The 20,512-nt window shown below is 54.6% G+C and overlaps 2 protein-coding genes across 5 annotated transcripts; both read right to left on the bottom strand.

Moving 5' to 3' along the window:
- Positions 1–552: 552 nt before the first annotated feature.
- Positions 553–13,742, bottom strand: Pbxip1 (PBX homeobox interacting protein 1). Of its 2 annotated transcripts, XM_052731252.1 has the most exons (11): positions 13,629–13,742; positions 10,856–10,943; positions 7,233–7,359; positions 6,951–7,018; positions 6,724–6,883; positions 4,390–4,617; positions 4,247–4,270; positions 3,919–4,001; positions 3,690–3,818; positions 1,848–3,061; positions 553–1,477 (listed from the first exon to the last, which is right to left on the bottom strand). In XM_052731252.1, the coding sequence occupies exons 2-11, from the start codon at positions 10,907–10,909 to the stop codon at positions 1,384–1,386; spliced, it is 2,181 nt and encodes a 726-aa protein (XP_052587212.1). In that variant the 5' UTR covers positions 10,910–10,943; positions 13,629–13,742; the 3' UTR covers positions 553–1,383. The 2 variants fall into 2 exon arrangements, with proteins under 2 accessions (XP_052587212.1, XP_052587213.1); XM_052731253.1 differs by lacking the exon at positions 4,247–4,270.
- A 1,483-nt stretch (positions 13,743–15,225) lies between these two features.
- Positions 15,226–20,435, bottom strand: Pygo2 (pygopus family PHD finger 2). Of its 3 annotated transcripts, none has more exons than XM_052730715.1 (3): positions 19,834–20,435; positions 19,420–19,575; positions 15,226–17,849 (listed from the first exon to the last, which is right to left on the bottom strand). In XM_052730715.1, exons 2-3 carry the CDS (start codon positions 19,459–19,461, stop codon positions 16,785–16,787), a joined length of 1,107 nt encoding a protein of 368 aa, XP_052586675.1. In that variant the 5' UTR covers positions 19,462–19,575; positions 19,834–20,435; the 3' UTR covers positions 15,226–16,784. The 3 variants fall into 3 exon arrangements, with proteins under 3 accessions (XP_052586675.1, XP_052586674.1, XP_052586676.1); XM_052730714.1 differs by having other exon boundaries at positions 19,420–19,469; XM_052730716.1 differs by having other exon boundaries at positions 19,420–19,469; positions 20,110–20,435.
- Between the last annotated feature and the right edge of the window lie 77 nt (positions 20,436–20,512).

The following is a 20,512-nucleotide window of genomic DNA, read 5'->3' as shown; positions in this document are numbered from 1 at the left end:
TCTCCAGAGCTGAGCCATCTCTCCAGCCCCACACAACAGACTTTGCAAATGTCTGTGGAATGAGCCAACCTTGTTCCATTTCCACATGTCTTGTCTAGCCCCAGAATTAAACAAGCCAGTGCACTTCAAAGCCTTTAAACAGTGGTGCGAGAGTATTGCTAAATAATAGAGACCAATCACCTATTCTAGCGCCTACTCCACTCCCTAACTGACCCGGCCTGAGTAAGCCGCTCTACCCGCATGCCTTAGCCCCTACACTCCCTGGGAGATTTCCAAGGTAGTCTAGAAGCCCAATGTGCTACCCATGGCATAGAAGTTAGAACTCAGGGGGACTCCCTAAAGATCAGCCAGGGGCATTCTGGACTTCCTGAGAGCTAGTCAGTGGTAGGGGTCTGAGATGTGGGGTGGTAACTAGGGGCAGGAGGGAGGCAAAGGCTGAAGAAATGTGGAGCCTGAGTGCCACCTAGTGGCTCCCTCACCTCCACAGACCCAGGCACCAGGCTAGGGTGTTCCCAACCCTCCACAGCACACTCCAAAGAAGGGAACAACTCCTGTGTGGAAGAAGCAGGGTGTTTGCTTCCGAGCTTTATTTACTCTGTTCCTTAGCCCTCAGTCCACTTTCCGAGGATAAGAATACTGTGATGACCTGGCCTGAGGCTACCCAGCCTGGATTGGAGCCCAGGGTTCCACAGGGGTTCAGTCGGGGCAACAGTGAGGCAGTTGGTGGCTGGGCTCGAGGCTAGGCTCCTGGGGAAAGGTGGGTGAGCATGGGGAGGGGCTGCAGGGCGGGAGGGCTGGGAGCAGGACGGGAGGGCTGAGTGTGGTGTCTAGGTTGTACCCATCCACCGGAGTGGCCATTGCGTGGTGTCCCCTGAACTGACAGACCACCTCCAGTGGCAGCTCAGGTAGGGAGGCGAAAGCCACAGGAGAAGCATGATAACAAGGACACTTCACGCTCGGGGAACAGCTGCCTCCAAAGCTAACAAAACCCCAGGGCAAGGGTCTGGAGCTAAGTCTCCAACCAGCAGCTCCAGTGCAGGCTTGCAGGCTCTGTTGTGGTCCTGGGGGCTGCCACAAAAAAAGGAGAACAGCTCTCTGGCTTCAGAATCGTCCCTGGCAGGCTCCCCAGCAGGCCCCTACACACTCAGTACCCAGGGCCTTCAGCGTTTGCATGTATTTGCATAGAACCAACTGCGGTCTTTTTGTAGCAAAAGTGGTACCAGTGCAGGGCCAAGTGCTTTGCTGTCTTCTGTGAAGGGCACTCGAGGGCACTAAAGAGCCAAGAGGGACCCACTGGACAGTGGGAACACAGCTTCTAGAGTCAATTCCAGGGACCTTGAGCTGGGTGCTTGCCAAGGTCATCTGTTGCAGCAGGAGCAGAGCTCAGCCATGGTGGTAGTGGTGGGGATGGCGGCCATGCTCTTCCCTGGGCCCCACAACTCTGGGGTTCCAGGAGTGCTTCTCCTTCTTCTTTGACCTGTGGGGAGACGGGGAACAAGGCGGGGAAAGGCCTTTCGGAAACAGAACCACTGCGATGGGAAAGCCCTGTTCTTCTGGAGGAAGCCAATGGAGGGAGAGACCTGGGCTCCCTGCACGGACCCACTGGGGGAGGCCGGAAGGGGCCCTGTGGGTACAGGCAAGGCGGAAAAGGGGGCCCCAGCTCTAAAGGGGACCCCTCAGGACTGCTGTAGCCCTTCATGGGAAGACAGGAAATGTACCCAGAAGCCTTCTCTAAGGCCTGGGAATCAGGAATGAAGAGGACTCCATCTAGAGACCTCTTCTGTTCAGGGTCCCAATGCCTTCAAATCCCTCTCAGCTGTTAACACCCCCCACCCCCAGATTCCCACCTCTTCTTCAGCGCCTTGTCTCCAAAGAAGTGGCTGAAGATGAAATCCTCAAAGTCATCCACTTCATCGTCATCACCCATCTGTTTTATTGCCACTTCCTCCAGGCTGTCCTCCAGGGCATCCACAAAGTCCCTGAAGCGAAGGCGGTCATGCCTGAAGAGGCCATCTTCTCCAAAGTAGGCAGGTGAGAGGGGCAGCTCTTTGGTCAGCGGCCCAGCCCAGGGCAGCCTCGCCAAGTACGCTCTCAGCACCGAGGCCAGCTCCTGTTGCCTCACGGGGGCTAGCTCTGTGCCAAAGGCCAGGCCCTCCTGCCGGGCACAGTCGGCTACCCCTGAGCAGCCCTGAGGGGGCCTGTACTTGCGCCTCAGCAGCTCCTCCCAGGAGGACAGGGGGTCAGGGCCGTTGTCTTTCCCCCAAGAACGCTTCTGCCTTTCTCCAGAGTGGGTGTTCCCACTTTTCGTAGGGTGTACCTTGGGGTCCTGCCGCTTGCCGTCTTTCCTGTTCCCCAGTTCTTCTACCCTGGGCTTCTCCTCCTTCCACCCCCCGGCTGGTTCCCCGTCCTCATCCCTCCAGCTCTTCTTCCTCTCCCGGCCAGACTCCTCCTTCCTATGCTTCCCGTGCTCAGCCTTCTGGTCCCTCGGCCCACCATGCCACTTCTCCTTTCTACTCCACTCCCTGGAATTCTGGAAGTGGGGCTTCTTCTGGGACCAGGCCCCCGAGTCGTTGGCAGGAATGCCGGGGTTACGACCCCAGTCCTCCAGGCCCTGCAATGTCTGGGCCAGCACGTGGCCAAGTTCAGCCAGGCCAGCACGAGCTGGGGCTCCTTGGCCAGCATTCTGCAAGCCCCTCTGCAAGTCACGATGCACAGACCCCAGCAGCCGCCACTGCCTCTGCAGCTCCTGCCTCAGGGCCTGGGCCTCAGCCTCCAGCCGCTTCTGCTGCTCTGATAAGCTGGGGTCTGGCTCCTGTCCCTTGTGGCCTTGCTCCTTGGTGGCTTTGTCACCTGGGCCTCCACCCCAGCTGAGACACACCCCATCTACGCCCCGGACACAGTTAGCCTCTAGGCCTTGGAGTCGGGCCCTTAGCTGCTGAAGTTCTGACTCTAGGACCTGGTGGGAGGTCTTGCCCTGCTGCAGGGCCTCCCGGAGTCGGGCATTCTCCTCTTCCAGCCCTTGGGGCTGGTGCAGCAGGCTCTGAAGCTCTTCTTTCTGAGCCTAGAATGTAGTTAGGAACAGAAGAAAACAGGAGTCCTTGTCAGGGTGAGCACAAAGCCTTCTACCCCAGTTCTATTCTATTAGAGTGGGCAGGAGCTGGTTCTGTTGGTAGAGAGCCTGCTTAGTGTATGCAAGGCCCTGGACTTGAGCCCCAGTGCTGCCTTGGACAGCCAGATGGGTTCCTCCTCTTCTCCACCCCTAACCTGAGCCAGGTCCTGAGACGGTCATCTATGGAGTTCCAGCATCTATGGCGTTCCAGAAGCACATACTTTTTAGACCCACCAGAGCCCATGTCTAGCCTTCCTGGTTTCATTTCCATTTCCTAGATCTAGACAGGCACTGTCCATTGAGCCTAGCACTTGGCATGAGCCGCGGCATGTTCTTCAGATGCTCCAGGAAGACCACAGCCACCAATCAGAGGTGACCGGCCAGGTAAACAAGTACACCAGCCCTGACAGCCCTTAGCATGAGGGAGGTAAACAGACCAAGACACCCTGACAACCGACCGTGGTAAAGGTGAGTCTCAAGGGTCAGATGAGTAGGGAGAACTTCTCCTGGGGGAGCCCCACTAGGACATATGCCCGGTGAAGGTGGCCAGATGAACCCCCTCCCTCTTGCTAGGGCCCACCTGCAGCTGGGCCTGCAGCAGCCGGATATCCTGGTTCTCCTTGGCCAGCTTGTCCAGCAGAAGCCCCATGCTCTGTAGGCTGGGGCTACTGTCCGGTGGTACCGAGGCCTGCAGCTGCTCTAGCTCATCCTGAGGGCAGAAGAGCAGCCACTTCATGCTCCCTCCCCGGCAGGGCGACCCAGCTTCTCCCTACCAGGTGCCCCCACACCTATGGAAAACCCATACATACCTGCCTGTTCCCTACAGTATGTACCAACTCAGTCTCTGGCTCAGTATCTGGAAAGACCTGCAACTCTGCTTCCTCCATGGGCCCTGTGGGTAAGTGAGCCTCTGAATCCAGTCCCTTGATCCATAGAGCCCATCACCCCTCTCCCTGAACACACCCCATGGCTCACAGGTCTGTTGAGCTAAAGGGACGAAAGTCACCTTGAACAGCTGACAAGGTCAACAACCAAGAGATAATGTGCAGCCCTGAACACCTTACCTGGGGATCACTCCCCATACAGACTCCCATTAGCACCAACCCAGAAAGCGAGCCGGGACCTCTGCCTACTCACCGGTCTCAGGCTCCAACAGCGCACCTGAAGACGGAAACAGTCTGAGGAGGCTCTCGGGGAAGCAGGGAGAGGTGAGGACAGGCCAGGGCAGCAAGGCAGGGCCAAAGGACAGACTGGAGGCCCTAGCCAGGAGTACTACTCACCAGAGAACAGGAGGATCCCCAGGCCCAGAAGAACCAGGGTCCCCAGGAGACACATGTTGAGGGAGATGCCCAGCTCGCCTCCTGCACCCTCGCCCTTGGCCTGGTCCTCCACGTCCACAGGTATCATGGGTTGGGGTGTGCCGGGCTCCCGGCCCCTCCGTCTCCGCAGACCCTCCACATCCACGTCAGTGTCTTCGTCACTGCTGGAGCAGTGGCGGTCTTTCCAAACTGGAGGAAGGGGAGGGGACACGGCAGTGAGGCAAGTGGAGGACAGGCACAAGGGGAGAGGTGAAGAGAAGGCAGACACAGGAAACCCCAGCCCTGACCACGGAGAAGGCGCATGAAGACTGTCCGGTTAGGCCTAGGTACTGACTGACTGCCCTGTTCCATCCTAAAGGCGTCCTGCTCCTTCCAGAGTGTGCCTCGCCTCAAGTTTCTACACAGGATGCCACCCTCCTGGGTCCCTCGGAACTCCTGGGCCATCATGCTGCTTTGGTGTTGCCCTGTCCTAAAACTAATGATTTTTCTAGTACCTTCTCTCCCTTCCCATATGGTCATAATCTCTCGCCCACCCCACTGACCTCCCCTCGGTGGCCTCCCCAGTGCCCCGGGCTTGCCTGTCTGACTGGAAGTCCTCCCCCAGGGGAGGAAAACCACTCAGCACACTACCCTCCAAATCCATCTTTCCTAGTGCGGCCCCACCTCTGGTTCAGGGAGAGGCATGCTGCTGCCCGACTAACCTCAATCTCCCCCTCCATCCCACATCAGACAGTTGGACAGTTCTCCGCTTGACGGCCTCCATAAATCCACTCTCTTCACAGGCCTCATAGTCTCTGCCTTAGTCCTTAGGTCCTACCTCTGTTAGACTCCTGCAGCTGGCCCCTAATGGCCCCGGGCCCCAACCTCTTCCTTCCCTGGCCATCTTCCACAGATGGAGGGCAGGGGGAGGGTGTGTCTCCGGTCACCTCTGCCCCTGCCTTGGACAGACCTTGGCCTAGCCCCACTCTTCTGTTGATACCAAAGCTTTGGAATGTTTTCCCCTGACCTACTCTATGCTCAAGACTCTTCTCAAATGGCACCTCCAACTATGTCCCTGCCTCTCCCTCTTTCTTTTTTTGTTTTGTTTTGGGGTGGGGTGGGGGGCGGTGTTTCGAGACGGAGTTTCTCTGTGTAGTCCTGGCTGGCCTGGAACTCACTCTGTAGACCAGGCTGGCCTCGAACTCAGAGATCTGCCTGCCTCTGCCTCCCGAGGGCTGGGATTAAAGGTGTGCGTCACCACCGCCCAGCAACCTTTCCTCATTCTCACCCACCCCTGACTAAGCTGTCTCCCTGGAACTCCTTCTGGAACTGCTGAGTTATGAGTCTTTCTGGGTCTTTTCTCCTCTCTTTGTTCTCCGGCTCAGTCCAGTGAGCTTCTCAGAAAGTCTGAGCCTCCTCTCATTGTGGGTCCATAGCCCGCACGAGGAAAGGAAATGAAGGTTATGTTCAAGTCAGCAGTTCTTAACCTGGAGGCCAGCGGTTCTCAACCTGGGGGCTGCAACCCCTTTGGGGTCAAATGACCTCTGCACAGGGGTCGCATATCAGATATCCTGCATAGCAGATCTTTACATTAGGATTCACAACAGTAGCCAAATTACAGTTCTGAAGTAGCAACGAAATAATTTTATAGCCAGGTGGTGGTGCAGGCCTTTAATCCCAGCACTCAGGAGGCAGAGGCAGGTGGACCTCTGTAAGTTCAAGGTCAGACTGGTCTACAGAGAAAGTTCTAGGGCCACACAGAGAAACCCTGTCTCAAAAAAATGATGGTGGGGGTCCCCACACCATGAGGAACTGTATTAAAGAGCTGCAGCATTAGGAAGGTTGGGAACCGCTGTTCTAGAAGTAAGGAGAGAGGACATAATCAAGCAGATACAGGCCACCATTCAAGCTCTTAACTCCTCTGAGTGTCAGTGTCCTCAGGGGTGGTGATGAGGAAAGGGGGCAGGTGGTGCCAAGTTCAGGGCCTGGGCCCCTCATGTACTCAGTAGTGAGGCCTGCACCTTCTCCTACACTTTCGACTTATTTTTAAATCTTTGACATGTGTTTACTTTATCAAATGTATGAATGTTTTGCCTGTGTATGTCTGTGCACCATGTGCATGCTATGGAGGTCAGAAGGGGGCATCAGGTCCGCAGGAACTGGAGTTACAGAGGGCCGTGAGCTGCCATGTGGGTGCTGGAATCGAACGCAGGTCCTCTGGAAGGGCAGCCAGTGCTCTCAACTGCTGAGCCCTCCCTCCACCCCCCTCCCATACTTTCTAAAATGGGAGAAATGAGAGGTAAGAAGGGCCCTGACCTGCTCTGGGACTTGAGGGCAGGTTCTGTGGAGGGCTCTCACTTTCCAGGTCCTGTGTGTCTGGTCTCAGGCTTGTCGCCACAGGAGTCGCCTGCAAATCTTCCTGGGTGAGTGTGTCTCCGGGAGGCTCCATCCCATGACCATCACATCCCAGTGTGCCCTGATGGGGATACCGCTATGAGAAGTGCTCTTTCCACTTTCTTCCCAGCCCCAGCAAAGCACCTTACCTTGACCTCAGTCTCCTCGGGCAGAGTAGCACTTGCATTCTGGGAACCTTCTGTTTGGGAAAGCATCCCTGTGATGGAAGAGAAAGCCCAAAAAGAACCCACAGCCCTGAACTTTCCTTCACGGTAGCCTTCTAGCACCCACAGGCCCCAACCACTGTGGAGTGTGGCCGCTCATAAACCAAGATCAGCAAGCATACAGCCCTCCTCCCAACTAAAAAGAAGCCCCCGCCCCCGCCCTGCAACAGGATAGTTTATGTCCAACCCTCCACAAGGCCCCATTACCTTCCCCATTTAAGGTCCCAGCTAGTTCTTCGTCCTCTGCCTTGGAGGGGTCCGAAAGGGCCTGGGAGGCTCCCTCAGAGTCTGGGTCCATCCTGGGTTCTGGGCCCAGAGTCTCCACAGGCAGGTTCTATCGGGAGGGAGGTGAACTCTAGGATACTTTGTCAGGACATCAGGACAAAACCAGGAGCAGGAATGCCCTGATGGGAGATGAGGGGCTAGCTGCCCTGAGGTACCTCAGCACAGGTCTCAAACACTATGGCCTGCGCCGGAGGTGGTGGCGCATGCCTTTAATCCCAGCATTCGGGAAGCAGAGCCAGGAGAATCTCTGTGAGTTTGGGGCCAGCCTGGTTTACAGAGCGAGTTCCAGGACAGGTTCCAAAGCTACACAGAGAGACCCTGTCTCAAAAAATAAAACAAAAGAAAACTATGGCCCGCGCCACTGTGGAGCGATATCCAAAGTGTCTCTTCCACTCAGCAACTCCCTAACCTTCCTCATTGCTCCAGAGGCCAGGTTTCTGTGAAATCACAGCCGTGAGCAAGCATCCGGGACCAGGGCATCAGCCCAGCAGTCAGTCCCTGAGGGAGGTCAATGGTACTGGGGGTCCCTGCACCTGTCGTCAGTGCTGCCCTCCCCACAAGCCAACAACTCAACCCAGGTCACAGTTACGGTCTCACTGGTCCCCCCCCCCCCCCCCCCCCCCCCCCGAAGCTGTTCTCTCCTCTGCCCGACCACATAGTCATCTTCTGAGTTCTCTGGCCTTTCCCACTGACCTACACTCCCCTGACGGCCCTCTCTCAACAGCTACTGGCAGAAGCCCAACTACCCCCCCCAACAACTCCCAACCCCCCCACCCCCCACCCCCGCCACAGGCAGCCTGACCCCACGGCGCCAACTCGCAGCCTGGCCCTTTAGCTCTGACTACTCAGCTTGGCCAACTTTTCTCTGTGTATAACTCCTTGGCAGCTTGCCACCTGCCCACCCCAGCTAGAGGTCCACTCTTCTCCAGGGATAATTCTTTGTTTTAATCTCTCTCTCTCTCTCTTAATATCTCTCTCTGTGTGCAGGCACACGCACATACCACAGTATGAGAGTGGAGGCAAGAAATCAACCTCAGTGAGGTTAATCCCAGCACTCAGGCAGAGGCAGATGAATCTCTGCAAATTTCAGGCCAGCCTGGTCCACAGAGCAGGTTCCAGGACAGACAGGGCTATACGGCAAGACCTTGTCTCAAAGAAAAGGGCTAACTTCGCTGTCAGCCCTCACCTTCCATCTCTCTTGAGGCGAAACTCTTGACTCTCTGCTATATTTGCAGACAAGCTGGACCTCAGACTTCTTAGGATTCTCCTGTTTCCAACTCCTAGCTCATCACAGGAGTACCAGGATTACAAACCTGTACTCCCATATCCAGTGTTACTGGGTTTTGGGGAATCTGAACTCAGGGTCTCATGTTTATGTGGCAAGTGTTTTACCCACTCAGCCATCTCCCCCAACCCTCCAAAAATGAACAGATGAGAGAGGAGAGGGGGGCAGGGCATCTCTACATAGCCCGGGCTGTCCTGGAACTCACTATGTAGGCCAGGCTGGCCTCAGACTCACAGACAGCCACCTGCCTCTGCCTCCTGAGAGCTGTGATTAAAGGTATGCACCACCATACCTAGCTCAAGAACAATTTTGACCTCGGTATATTTCTTTGCAATTTACAAACCACACTTTTCTCAGGGTCACCCCTGCAAGGCAAGGATTACAATTCTTGTTTATAATGGAGGATTGACAGGTGAAACTCTTGGCCCAGGTTCCCAGCTGTCAACAACGGCGCCATGACAGGAGACCAGGGCTGACTGAGCACAGAGCCTATTTTAATCCCTGCCAGTGAGCACTAGTCCTGTGTTCTGTCCCAGGGTCATTGCTGAGGTCAACTCCTCATCCCCAGCTGGGCTCCTAAAGGGTACCTCAAACTCAACATGTCTAAGTGGAGTTCTGTGGCCTCTCTAGCTACTGTCTTTTTTTTTTAATTGTTATTTATTTTTAGTTAATTTGTTGATAGAAGGTTTCATGTATCCTGAACTTGCTTTGTAGCCAAGGACAACCCTGAACACCCTGATCCTCCTGCCTCCATCTCCCAAGTAGTGGGATCACAGCTTGCTCCACTATGCCCAGTTCCTCCGAGTGGTTCTAAGAAGTCTCTCAGATCCCTCTGACACATCCTCATCATACCTCTCTAGACACTAGTTCCCAACCTACCAGCCCTTCTCCCTTCTTGGTGGTATCAGGAGCCCTCTGGCTTCCTGCCCTCCCCAAATGCCACCTGGAAGGCTGCAAGGGCTTAATAAGTCCTATCCCTGTTCCCAGCCAGCCACACAAAGGCTCAATCCCCTGCCGATGACACTGGGTGTTGGGCTCCTGTCCAACCCAGCAGCTCTGCTCTGTCTGCTCATCAGATGACGCCTGTTCTGGCTAATTTTATGTCAACTTGACACAGGCTAGAGTCATCTGGGAGGAAAGAACCCCACTGAGAAGACGCCTCCGTAAGATCAGAACTAGTCAAGCCCATGAAGCGTTTTCTTAATTAGTGATTGATGTGGGAGGATTCAGCCCATTGTGGGTGGTGCCATCCCCGGGCTGCCGGCCCTGGGTTCTATAAGAAAGTAGGCTGAGAAGCCATGGAAAGCAAGCCAGTAAGCAGTACCCCTCCATGGCCTCTGCACCAGCTCCTGCCTCCAGGTTCCTGCCCTGACTTCCCTCAGTGATGGACTGTTACCTGAAGTGTAAGCTGAAATAAATCCTTTTGTCCCAAGTTGCCTTGGTCATGGTGTTTCATCACAGCCACAGTAACCCGAAGACAACACCTGATGCTTCATCAGGCCCTTTGAGCCAGTTCTGGGGTTCTAGACTCTAGCTCGCAGCATTCCAACATGGATTACAGTAGGTCTCCACCTTACCCTAAGGCTCTTCAGTCTCAACATGGCTCCCTCTGTCACCTCATGAGCTCACTCTTGCTGGTCTCACACCAGAAGTCCCTTTCTTCTCTCAGCTTACCCATCTGGTCCCTTCTTCCCAGGTGTGGCTGAAACCCCAACACCAGAGCTCTGGGCCAGGTATCCTCCCTGCCCCTGGAGCCCCACAAGAGCCAACAGGGACCACAGATGACCGTCAGGCCCAAGAGAACAGGACAGACCCAGAAAGCAGTGCCGGGACCCAGACCAACCCAAGAATCTCTCAGAGGTCCTGACTTGGCAAGGTTAGTCGAGGGCTGGAACCAGTGCCTCGGAGGAGTCCAGGTTGCATTCTTGTGACCTGACTCTTCCCCCTGGACTGTGGTTATCAACCCGAAGGCTGAGGTATCCTGTGTTCTTTGCCAACATTGTCTGGTTTAGCTCTCTGCTGACCTTGGCCATTTTCCCTTGGGAATAGTATGTAAGATGCTGTACTTCTTAATAAACTTGCTTGGCATAAGTCATCAGCTGTGGAAGGCCTCCTGGTCCCAGCGATTGCTTTTGCCTTCTTTGTTCTTCAGTCCCCAGCACTCCCACTCAGGACCCTTACTCCTGCAGGTTCGGGTCAAAGCAGTCCACCCTGCAGGAGTTCCCTGCTCCCGTGTAGCTCCCAGGTCCACTGTTCCTACCTCAGAGCCAGCAAGCACCCAGCTGTTGTCTGAGTCTGGGCAGGAAGAGGTCATCCTTGCAGTGGTCCAGGGTTGGCAGAGTGGCCACCTGCAGAGAAAAGCGCTCTTAAGAATGGGAGTTCCAGCCGGGCGGTGGTGGCGCACGCCTTTAATCCCAGCACTCGGGAGGCAGAGCCAGGCGGATCTCTGTGAGTTCGAGGCCAGCCTGGGCTACCAAGTGAGTCCCAGGAAAGGCGCAAAGCTACACAGAGAAACCCTGTCTCGAAAAAACCAAAAAAAAAAAAAAAAAAAAAAAAAAGAATGGGAGTTCCTGGGCTGGAGAGACTACTCAGCGGTTAAGAACACTGGTTGCTCTTCCAGACGACCTGAGTTCAATTCCCAGCACCCACATGGCCGCTCACAACTGTCTGTAACTCCAGTTCCAGGGGATCTGACACCCTCACACAGGCACACAGGCAGGCAAAACACCAATGCACATCAAATAAAAATAAATCAATAAAATTAAAAAAAAAAAAAAGGAGGAGGAGGAAGAGGAGGAAGAGGGGGAGGAGGGAGTCCCCATCGGGGAGGCAGGCAGCAGTGGCAGGGCTCCAGACACCAAAAGCTAGGCAGGTGCCTCCACAACCCAGGCCAGTTCAGTCCTGCCCTGATCCCATGCTTTCCTATCGGGGTTCACCTTGCTAAAAGCCACAAGGAAGCTGCCTCTTCCAAGATCCACAGGGTCTTGGGCAACTGCATTGACCTTGAAAGGTCAAAGAGGCCAAAGGCTGAGAAGTCCAACCCCCTGGTGTTCTGGCCAAGGGGAGGAATCTCAGAGAGGCTGACTGAAGAGAGTGGGAAACGCCCCAGGTCCCATTCACAATACCTGGGTCCACCATGGTCCCTAGAGTCCTCCCACAGAGCCCAAGAGAAGGCCCAGCAGCCTTCTTAAGTGGTCTATCCACCATCGGTTCTCTGCACATTTGGTGTAGGGCAGTGGTTCTCAACCTGTGGGTTGTGACCCCTCTATCGGATATGTACATCACATTTCCTAACAGTAGCAGAATTATAGTTATGAAGTAGCAGCAAAATAATTTTCTGGTTGGGGGTCACCACAACACGAGGAACTGTATTAAAGGGTCACAGCATTAGGGAACCACTGGTTTAGGGGTTCTCAGCACGGGCTGTGCAAGGCTCAGCTAAGATTGCCATGGAAGTGAGTGGCATCGGCCAGGCAGGAAGCTCTCTAATACTACAGGCCTGGCAGAGCTAAGTCCACCTGGATGTACATTTAGTCACTCTCCTTTCCACCTTCTCTCCACCTTAAATTCTACAGTTTGATCTCCGGGATCTTGAAAGTGACTGAGAAGAGGGATCTGTGAGGATTACCATTCATAAATCACATTAAAATTTGCAACAAAAAAAGCGGGGGTGAAGGGGGGACTCTTGCTAATCAGCTTGGAGGGCAGCTGGGGTTGAGGTATCACCCCTACTTCCCAAGCCAAGCATAAAGCAAGGCTGTGCCCTTGGGCTAGGGATCAGGTGTGAGGATGGAGTGACAGACAGGCTGACCCACAGAGTCCTGGACTGTGGTCAGAGACAGATGAGGAACCGCCTCCCCAGTGGCAGAAAAGGCAGACCGTGAAGAGGCTATACTGAGAAGGGGACCTGGGGTGGGGGAGTCCGGCAGTTCTACCTTCAAAACCAGCTAAATGCTCCCTATCTACTCCAGCTGGGTTTAAGTCCTTCATGATTACCTTAAAATCTCCCACGGCTCTTGCCAGTCAAGATTCAAGTCCAAGACAGGTAAAGGACATCTAATGGTGTCTCCTAGACACTAGCACCCATCCCACAGGGAGACAGAATAATTGCAATGACTTCCTTATACCAGGTCCAAAAAAAAAAAAAAAGACCAACGTCCCCACCCCCTTCCTCTAGTGACACCCACACAGCCATTCTTGTTCAGCCTTCTGTCCTCAGCCCCTCCCCCTACTGTCCTGACACGTCCCATCCCCAGTGGCTGTGTGTGACTGTTAACAGGTGGCAGCAAGGAAGTGGCAGCAGCTTGAGCAGAAGTCCCTGTTTATCCCTGGCTGTTTACAGCCTGCTCAGGTCCTCCAGAACTAAGCACCATGGCAACCAGGGTGATGTCAGACTCACCGTCTCCATGGAAACCAGCAATGGTATGGTATTTGGGTCAACAAGACAAACCTTCTCAAACCTAAGCAGGGGACTTCCTGGAACCCCTGCACGCAGGGTCCCAAACCCTGATACCAAAAAGCATCCCTGCTCTCCTCGGCCAGTACACCGATGCCTTATTAGGAAGCCCTCTAGGAAACTGTGCCGCTGCTCAGCTGCCAGCTTTCCCAGCTGATTCTGCAGGGCTCTGTGACCTCTAGAAAGAAAACCCACTCCCTGCTGTCCCCCTTCCACTCGGGCAGGATTCAACAAGAACATCTTGTCAGCGCCGTCACTGACTTGTGCTGTGTCTAAAACACGGCTAAAGGGGGAGTGCTCCCACTCTGCACAAAGCTGTAAAGTCTGGTTTGGTACACACTTCCCTCTAACAGCCTTCTCTGACCTTTAAAGAGAAGGACCTGGGACCACAAGAACTTGCCTGAGTTCCTCCTTCAGAATCATCTACCCCTTCCTTCCCCGCCCTCAGGTCCCGGGTTAGGCAGTGTGTGGACGCCGGGGTGCCGACTCCTTTTCTACAGCTCTGCCCTCCTTTGTTATCTGGGGATAAAGTGGCGGTGGGGGGTGTCTGCCGGCCCACCCCCAGCTAGGGCTTTACCTGACTCTCGCTTCAGTCTTCAGCTTAACTTGTAGTAACCTCCCCAGGTTTCCAGCCCAGGACGGAAAAGAAAAAAAAAAAAAAATAGCGGGGAGTCACGTGGCTGGTGTTTGACCAGTGAAAAGTCGACTTCCCCGCAGGGGGTGGGGGTGGGGGTAACTTTGGACCAATAAAAACTGGACTTGAGCTCCCAAGGAGGGGAAAAGAAGATCTGCGCAGTACTTCCCCCTTGGTTTATGTCTCGGTCGGGGACTGTGGTCCCCAGCGAACTAAAATTTCTTTTTGACGGGGGGGAACCTCCCCTCTTTTCGAAATGTTTAGTGTCTAGTAGGAAGACCTAGAACTGAAAGGTGCTGTCTGATGAGACAGCAAGGACCAGGTGCCATGTTGGCTCCAGGATGGACAGAGACAGCTGGAAGATGGGGGATGGGGTCCGGTGCAAGTTGTGGGTTCAGAAATAGCCCTCCTGCCGGCAGGCTGAGGGTGCCACTGCTTTGAAAATGGAGGAAAGCTCTTGGGAGGCCGAGACAGGTTATCTTCATGAGTTCGAGATCAGCCAGATCCACGTAGTGAGTTTCAGGCCCGCTAGGGCTACATGGTGAGATCCCCGCCTCACAACCAAACAACAAAAGAGCAGCCGGCGGCGGGATGTGGGGTAAAACCTCCACAGGCGCGCTGTGCACGTGCCTGCCCTCATTACATCATACACCAACACAAGGTAATGGAAAAAAAAAAAAAAAAAAAAAGAGGTGGTGCTATAATCCCAGCACTGGGGAGGCTGAAACAGGAGGAGGAGGAGGAAGGCCAGCCTGGGCTACAAAGCAAGACTGTTTCAACAAATCCCAAACTGAACCAAACAAAAACGACGGAAGAGCTGAGGCAGAAAAACATCCACAAATTAAATTCAGGGCTGGATGTGACTCAGTGGTGGAGTACTGTGATCTCCAGCTTGGAAAATGAAACATCTCAACAATTTTAAAACTTTATGTATGTGGGTATTTTACCTGCATGTCTGTAGTATTAAATCCTCTGGAACTAGTTAGAGATGGTTGTGAGCTGCCACTGAGTGCTGGGAACTGAATCTGGGTCCTCTGAAAGAACAGAAGTGTTCTTAATTGCTGCTGGCCATCTCTCCAGCCCCAAAACTAAAAAAACGAAAAACAAAACCGAACCCCAAACCCTCGTGTATGGGAGTGGCGGTGCACACACACCACGGCACATATGCCATCAGAGGACCAGCTGCCAAGTCGGCCCTCGCCTTCCACCATATGGGTTTGGGGAATTGAACTCAAGTCCTCAGGTTTGGCCAAAAGTATCTGTATCTGCTGATCTATCTCCCTGTGTGCCCCCAAAATAAAACATTGAACTAACAAATCTGCTGGATGTAGGAATACTGACATTCGTGGAACTCCAGCACCGAGGCCGGAGGCCTTGGCTCTGAATGTCTGGCTTCCAGCCTAGCCCAAGCCTCGCTCCAAAAGCAAGGGTTCCCACATCAAGGGGAGGGGGAGCAGTGGAGAGCAGGGACTGCCCCGCTCTCTAAGCATCCTCCCAGCCGTGACACCGACTGAACAGATTAACAAGGGAGTCCTTGTTTGGATTTTCAAGTCATTTTATTAGTCCAACCATATAAAAAAGATCCTGTAACCACATCTCTGCCAACCCACTTTCTCCCAAAAAGCAGTAGAGAGGAACAGGGGGATGGAACCTCCCAGGAGCGGTTTACAACCATGGAGACAATACAAAAGTAACAACAGGTAACAGAGGCAAACAGAACCACAACACAACACAAGGCGGAGCAAAGAGGCTGGCACATGGGAAGTTTGGGAGTTGGGGGGCACAGAGTAAGAAGCAGGCCCACCCGCTTCCTCTTCAGCTTCAAAGGCTGTCAACTCCACCAGTGTCTTCTCTTTCCATGTGCCAAGTGGGGCGGGACTTAGAGGGCCTTCATTACCATGCCTAGTGCTGGGCACCGAGATCTCTCCCCAGAGGGACACACCCAAGCTTGCTGTCCTTACCCATATGAGGAACGGGCACATGGCCTAGCTGGAAAGAGGTAAGAGAAGCTGAGGGGGCTCCTGACCAGGCCTCAGTCCCATCACTGGTGGGGAATGCTACAAAAATAAGAATAAACCAAGCCTAGTTGCTGTATCACCAGGCCCACACGATACCACAGGATGAAAAAGGGCCAAGCAGAAAAATTCAGGTTCTTTTAGCTATTAGTACCATGGCTTTGAGGATCCTGCTGCCCATCCCCATCCCCACAAAGCCACAGCAGGGCCTCACTTGGATCCTTTCATCAGGGAAGGAATGAGGTATAAGGGCTTTGCGCCTTTCCAGACTTCCTCCTGAGAGAGGAAAAGAGGGCACCAAGAGCTGAAGAACCGCACTATCATAATGTGCGGGGAGAGGGGTTATGTCTCCAGTCCAGACTTCCAGGGGAGCCAATCTTCCAATATTCTGGTCAGTCAAACCACATATCCCAACTTTTGGCAAAAACATGGTCACTGAGAAAAGCCCAAGAGAAGCTGAGAAAGGACCAGTGACTTTGGTGTGAGGAAGATATCTCCTCAGCATCTCTTATCTACGGTCTTGACTCCCGGACAAGCAACTGCCCTAGTCAGGACCTCTGCTTCTTCTAAGGAATTTGGCGCTCTGAGGAGAAAGGAATAAGGAGGGTCCAGGGGAAGCAAAGGGGGAGAGAAAAGAGAGAGAGAAATCCCCATTTGTTTCCAGAACCCATAAAAGGGAGTGAAGAAACCTTGAACACGTGACTCCAAAAGCTACAGCTGGAGCCGTGGGGCTACATAGGTATTGTAGGCACGGGTGTTAGGGTCATCTGTCATCTGCGCACAGGACACTCTTGACGTCTGGATTTCCTCCAGCCCCTTTTCACTTGTCGCCTCCAGCCAGACTCTAGGAGGGCTCTGCTCAGCAGAGCCTCAGCCTCCTGGATCTCAATGCACAAGTTCCCAGAAAAGAACAGCAATCGAGGCTCCTCTGCCTGCACGCCTCAGTTCCGCTTCTGCTTCCGGGAACCATGTTTCTGCTCCATGGGGATGGGAAGCCAGTGGAAAAACGAGGAGCGAGCGCCACGTAATTACTCTGCCAGAGCGCGGTGAGAAATGTGCACTTCCCCAAGCCACCACACTGCAGTCACCCCTCGTTAGCAGCCACCAACTGCCCCATGCCCTCTCGGATGTAGACGGACTGGATCTCCTTGGTCTTGAGGCAGAGATCGCAGGCCCAGACTGCAGAGGCCTCGGTGGTCAGCAGCCCATAGGCGCTCTCCGTCATACCGGTGCACTCTCGGTGAAACCATTTCTGGCAGGAGGCCTCACACAAAATGGCATCCTGGTCATCGTTCACCTCACTCCGACAGGCACCACAAGGGTACACCAGGCCCGGGGGAGGCTGAGGCCCTGAGCCTCCGCCTGCCTTGCCAGGGGGGGCCAGACTGTTGGCATCTGGAGTGCCTCCACCTCGACCACTGCTGCTGGGGGGGAAACTAGGTTGGTTCCCATTAACAGCTGCAGCAGGGGAGCCTGAGTGGGGCTCCTGGGGAAAAGCAGTGGGAGCAGGTGGATTCAAGGGCTTCCCCCCATCCTCACCACCAGGGCCAGGAAAACCAGGGTCTGGACCAGGGAAGGGACTTGTGTTGGGAGGCAGGCTGGGGAGTCCCTGACCAGGTCTCTGAAGAGAAGGACCAAAAGGCGCTCCTGGTTGGGCAAAGCGTTGGGGGAGAGGAGGAGGACCCAGCTCCCCTCTAGGAGGCTGTCCCATGGTGGGCGAGATCATGGGACCAAATCCCCCCACTGGGCCCGGCATCATCTGCCCACCAGGTGGGCTAAAGTTTTGGCCCAGAGACTGGTTGAAAGGTTGACTGGGGAAGTTCATGTTGCCCGGGGGTGGATAGCCAGGGCCCTGAGGAGGCATATTAAAAGCTGGGCCCATAGGGTTGGGGGGGAAAGGAGGGGGCTGTCGACGAAGTGGCTGGGGACCCCCTCCTCCTCCAGTGCCATAGCCTGGGGGTACCTGGCCTGCCATGCCCCCCTGTACACGAAAGCCTCCAAAGGGCACAGGACTGCCAAGGAATGGAGGGCCTGCACCCCCCACCTTAGGGGCTCCGAAGTCATCCTCAAAGGGGTTGGAAGCAACCAGATGATCCACCATGGGAGTTGGGGGTGGTGCAAACTCCGTCAGATGCGAGTATGCAGGACCCTAGTGAAAAAGGAGGAAGACGTGAGGAGACACGGGAGCAAGCTGGAGAGCACCACGAGCATAACGTACTCTTTGAAGACTGACACAGCTCAGATCCCAAACTGTGACTGACCCTGGAATGTGACAGCGGGTGGAAGGTGGAGCCCACAGTGCAAGAGCACTGTTCTCAAAAACCACAACAAAAACCAGGCAGACGGGGCTGGAGAGGCAGCTCAGTGGCTAAGAGCATGAGTTTGACTCCCGGCACCCACGGTAGAGGGTTCAACAGCCTCCAACTCCAGCTCCAGAGGAATCACATCCTGGCTTCTTTCAGCACTTCACAAGGACATACACAGAGACCCATATGCATAATTAAACACAGTAAGATTTTATATATATAAATATTATATATATAAATCACACCAAAAGCCAGGTCTGACCCCTCAGTTTGTAGCTGAGGATAAACCTGAAATTCTCATCATCACCACTGGGCGGTGGTGGCGCACGCCATTAATCCCAGCACTCGGGAGGCAGAGGCAGGAGGATCTCTGTGAGTTCGAGGCCAGCCCAGGATACAGAGTGAGTTCCAGGATAGGCTCCAAAGCTACACAGAGAAACCCTGTCTCAAAAAAACAAAAACAAACAAACAAACTTCTCATTATCCCCATCCTCCTGCCTCAATCTTTGGGGTACTAGGGCAGACACGAACCACTAAGTCTGGTTTTTGAGATGCTGGGACTTGAATTCAGGGCTTTGTGCAAGCTAGCTAGGCAAGCACTCGATACTGAATATTTAACTTTTTTTGCTTTGTTTTGGTGCTGGGATTAAAGGTGTGCACCACCACACCCGGCTGAATATCTAACTTTTTAAAAAGTCTCTTATTTTCTCAACTTTTATAACAGGAACAACTGTTAAAGCTCTGTAGCGTTACTACACCACTTAGGAAAGACTCAGCAAGTTGGGCCTGGTGAGACATGCCAGTAATGCTACCTAGCACTCGGGAGGTTGAAGCAGGCGAGCTAAGAGATCAAAACCAAGCTCAGCACCTGGTCTCAAAAACAGTAAGAGTACAGGCTGGAGAGATGGCTCACAGGCTTAAGAGCACTTGCTGCTCTTGCACAAGCCCTGGGTTCTGTTCCCAGCACCCACGTGGTGGCTCATAACTGCCTGTACCTCCAGTTCTGGGCACTCTGATCCTCTCTTCTGGCCTCTAAGGGCACCTAGCACTCATCCTTTGGGTCCCCAGCACTGCAGAAACCCAGTGCGGTGATGGACATCTGTAATCCCACTGCTTTGGAAGGAAGAGCAGGAGGATCATGGATTTAAAGTCATCCTTGGCTACGCAGCAAATCTGAAGTCAGTCTGGGACACACCAGACAACTGTCTCAACGAGGGAGAAAGAAAGGAAAAAGGTGAGGCTGGGCTCAATGCTACCACTGAGACAGAACTAGGAACCAAGAGGGAAAGAAAGAAGGGTATTTCCGCTTTTTCCTTTTCCTGCACCTCCTGGAAATCACAAAAGGGCAGCCAGATAGACAGACAAAGTAGGAGGGGCTTCTAGGGACTACTCCCACCGCGGACCCCCATTTACCTGAGTGTTGGACTTTCTTCGTTTCTTTTCAGGGCTCTTCATTTGCAGACCTGGAAGAGCAGCAATAGGCAGACGGAGGCAAGTTTTCCCGAGGTTTCTACTGTCTCCTTCCTCCCAGCCACTCTCCAGACTCTAACTTCCACGTACACTTGCTTACTTATTTAAGAAACAGGGGTGAAATAGGAAACATGACTAGTGTGACTACACTCTCAGCTACATCCTACATCTTCCTTGAAATCAAAGTTACCCGGCTCCAAAACCTCAAGTGATCTGTGACACTTGCCCCCAACCACTAACCGTTCTCACCTGAGGCTACCTCCAGACCCCTAGGCAACCTCCCCATCCCCCAACCCTTCCATCCGAGGTTCCAGGGTCCCGGGCCTCGACCGCCCCCGCCCCACTCTGCGCTCTCACCGGCCTTGCCCTGCTTCCTCCCGGTGCTGGGCGGCGCGGGGGGCGGTGCGGGGCCGCTGCCTCCCTCCAGCTTGTCCGGTGGGGGCGGCGCCGAGGCGGCCATGGATTGGGGGACCCGAGTCAGCGTCGGTGGGGGATGGAAGCGTCCTCAGGCCGCACCATCGCCCGGAGGGGAGTCAGGGGCAGCGCAGCACCCCCGAGCTGCAGCAAGACCTAGACACGGCGAGGGGAAGGCGCAGAGCCAGAGCACCAACTGCACGCCTGCTCCAGACTCACCGCCCGCCCGCGGCTACAGCAACCGGAACCGGAACTCCAATGGGTCGCCGCCACCACCAAGCTCCGTAGGGAGGGGAAGATGGGAAGGGCCCAGACGCCGCACCCAGGAAGGCTGGGCCTCGCCACGCCACTCCTCCGAAGTGTAGCTAACACCGCCCGAGCTGGCCTTGCAGCTGTGTGGGGTGCACCACTCGACGGGGGCCGGGCGAGCTCCCCGTGGGCCTGGGGGCGGTCCGGACACGCCCCTTCCCACCGTGAGCCAGTCGCCTTTCACATACGTCCCCACCGCGCAGCCTCACTGCCCCCAAATCCTCGCAGATTCGGTTCCGTGGACAGGCGCTGGCTTTGAGCCCAATGGGCCTGGCCCAGGTGGGGTCCTCCACCACCTCCCACTGACAGCCCC

The sequence above is a fragment of the Peromyscus californicus genome, unplaced genomic scaffold (assembly GCF_007827085.1).
Source record: "Peromyscus californicus insignis strain IS unplaced genomic scaffold, ASM782708v3 Scaffold_9__1_contigs__length_137607984, whole genome shotgun sequence".
Lineage (NCBI taxonomy): Eukaryota > Metazoa > Chordata > Mammalia > Rodentia > Cricetidae > Peromyscus > Peromyscus californicus.
This window is presented reverse-complemented; position numbering and strand designations above follow the sequence as displayed.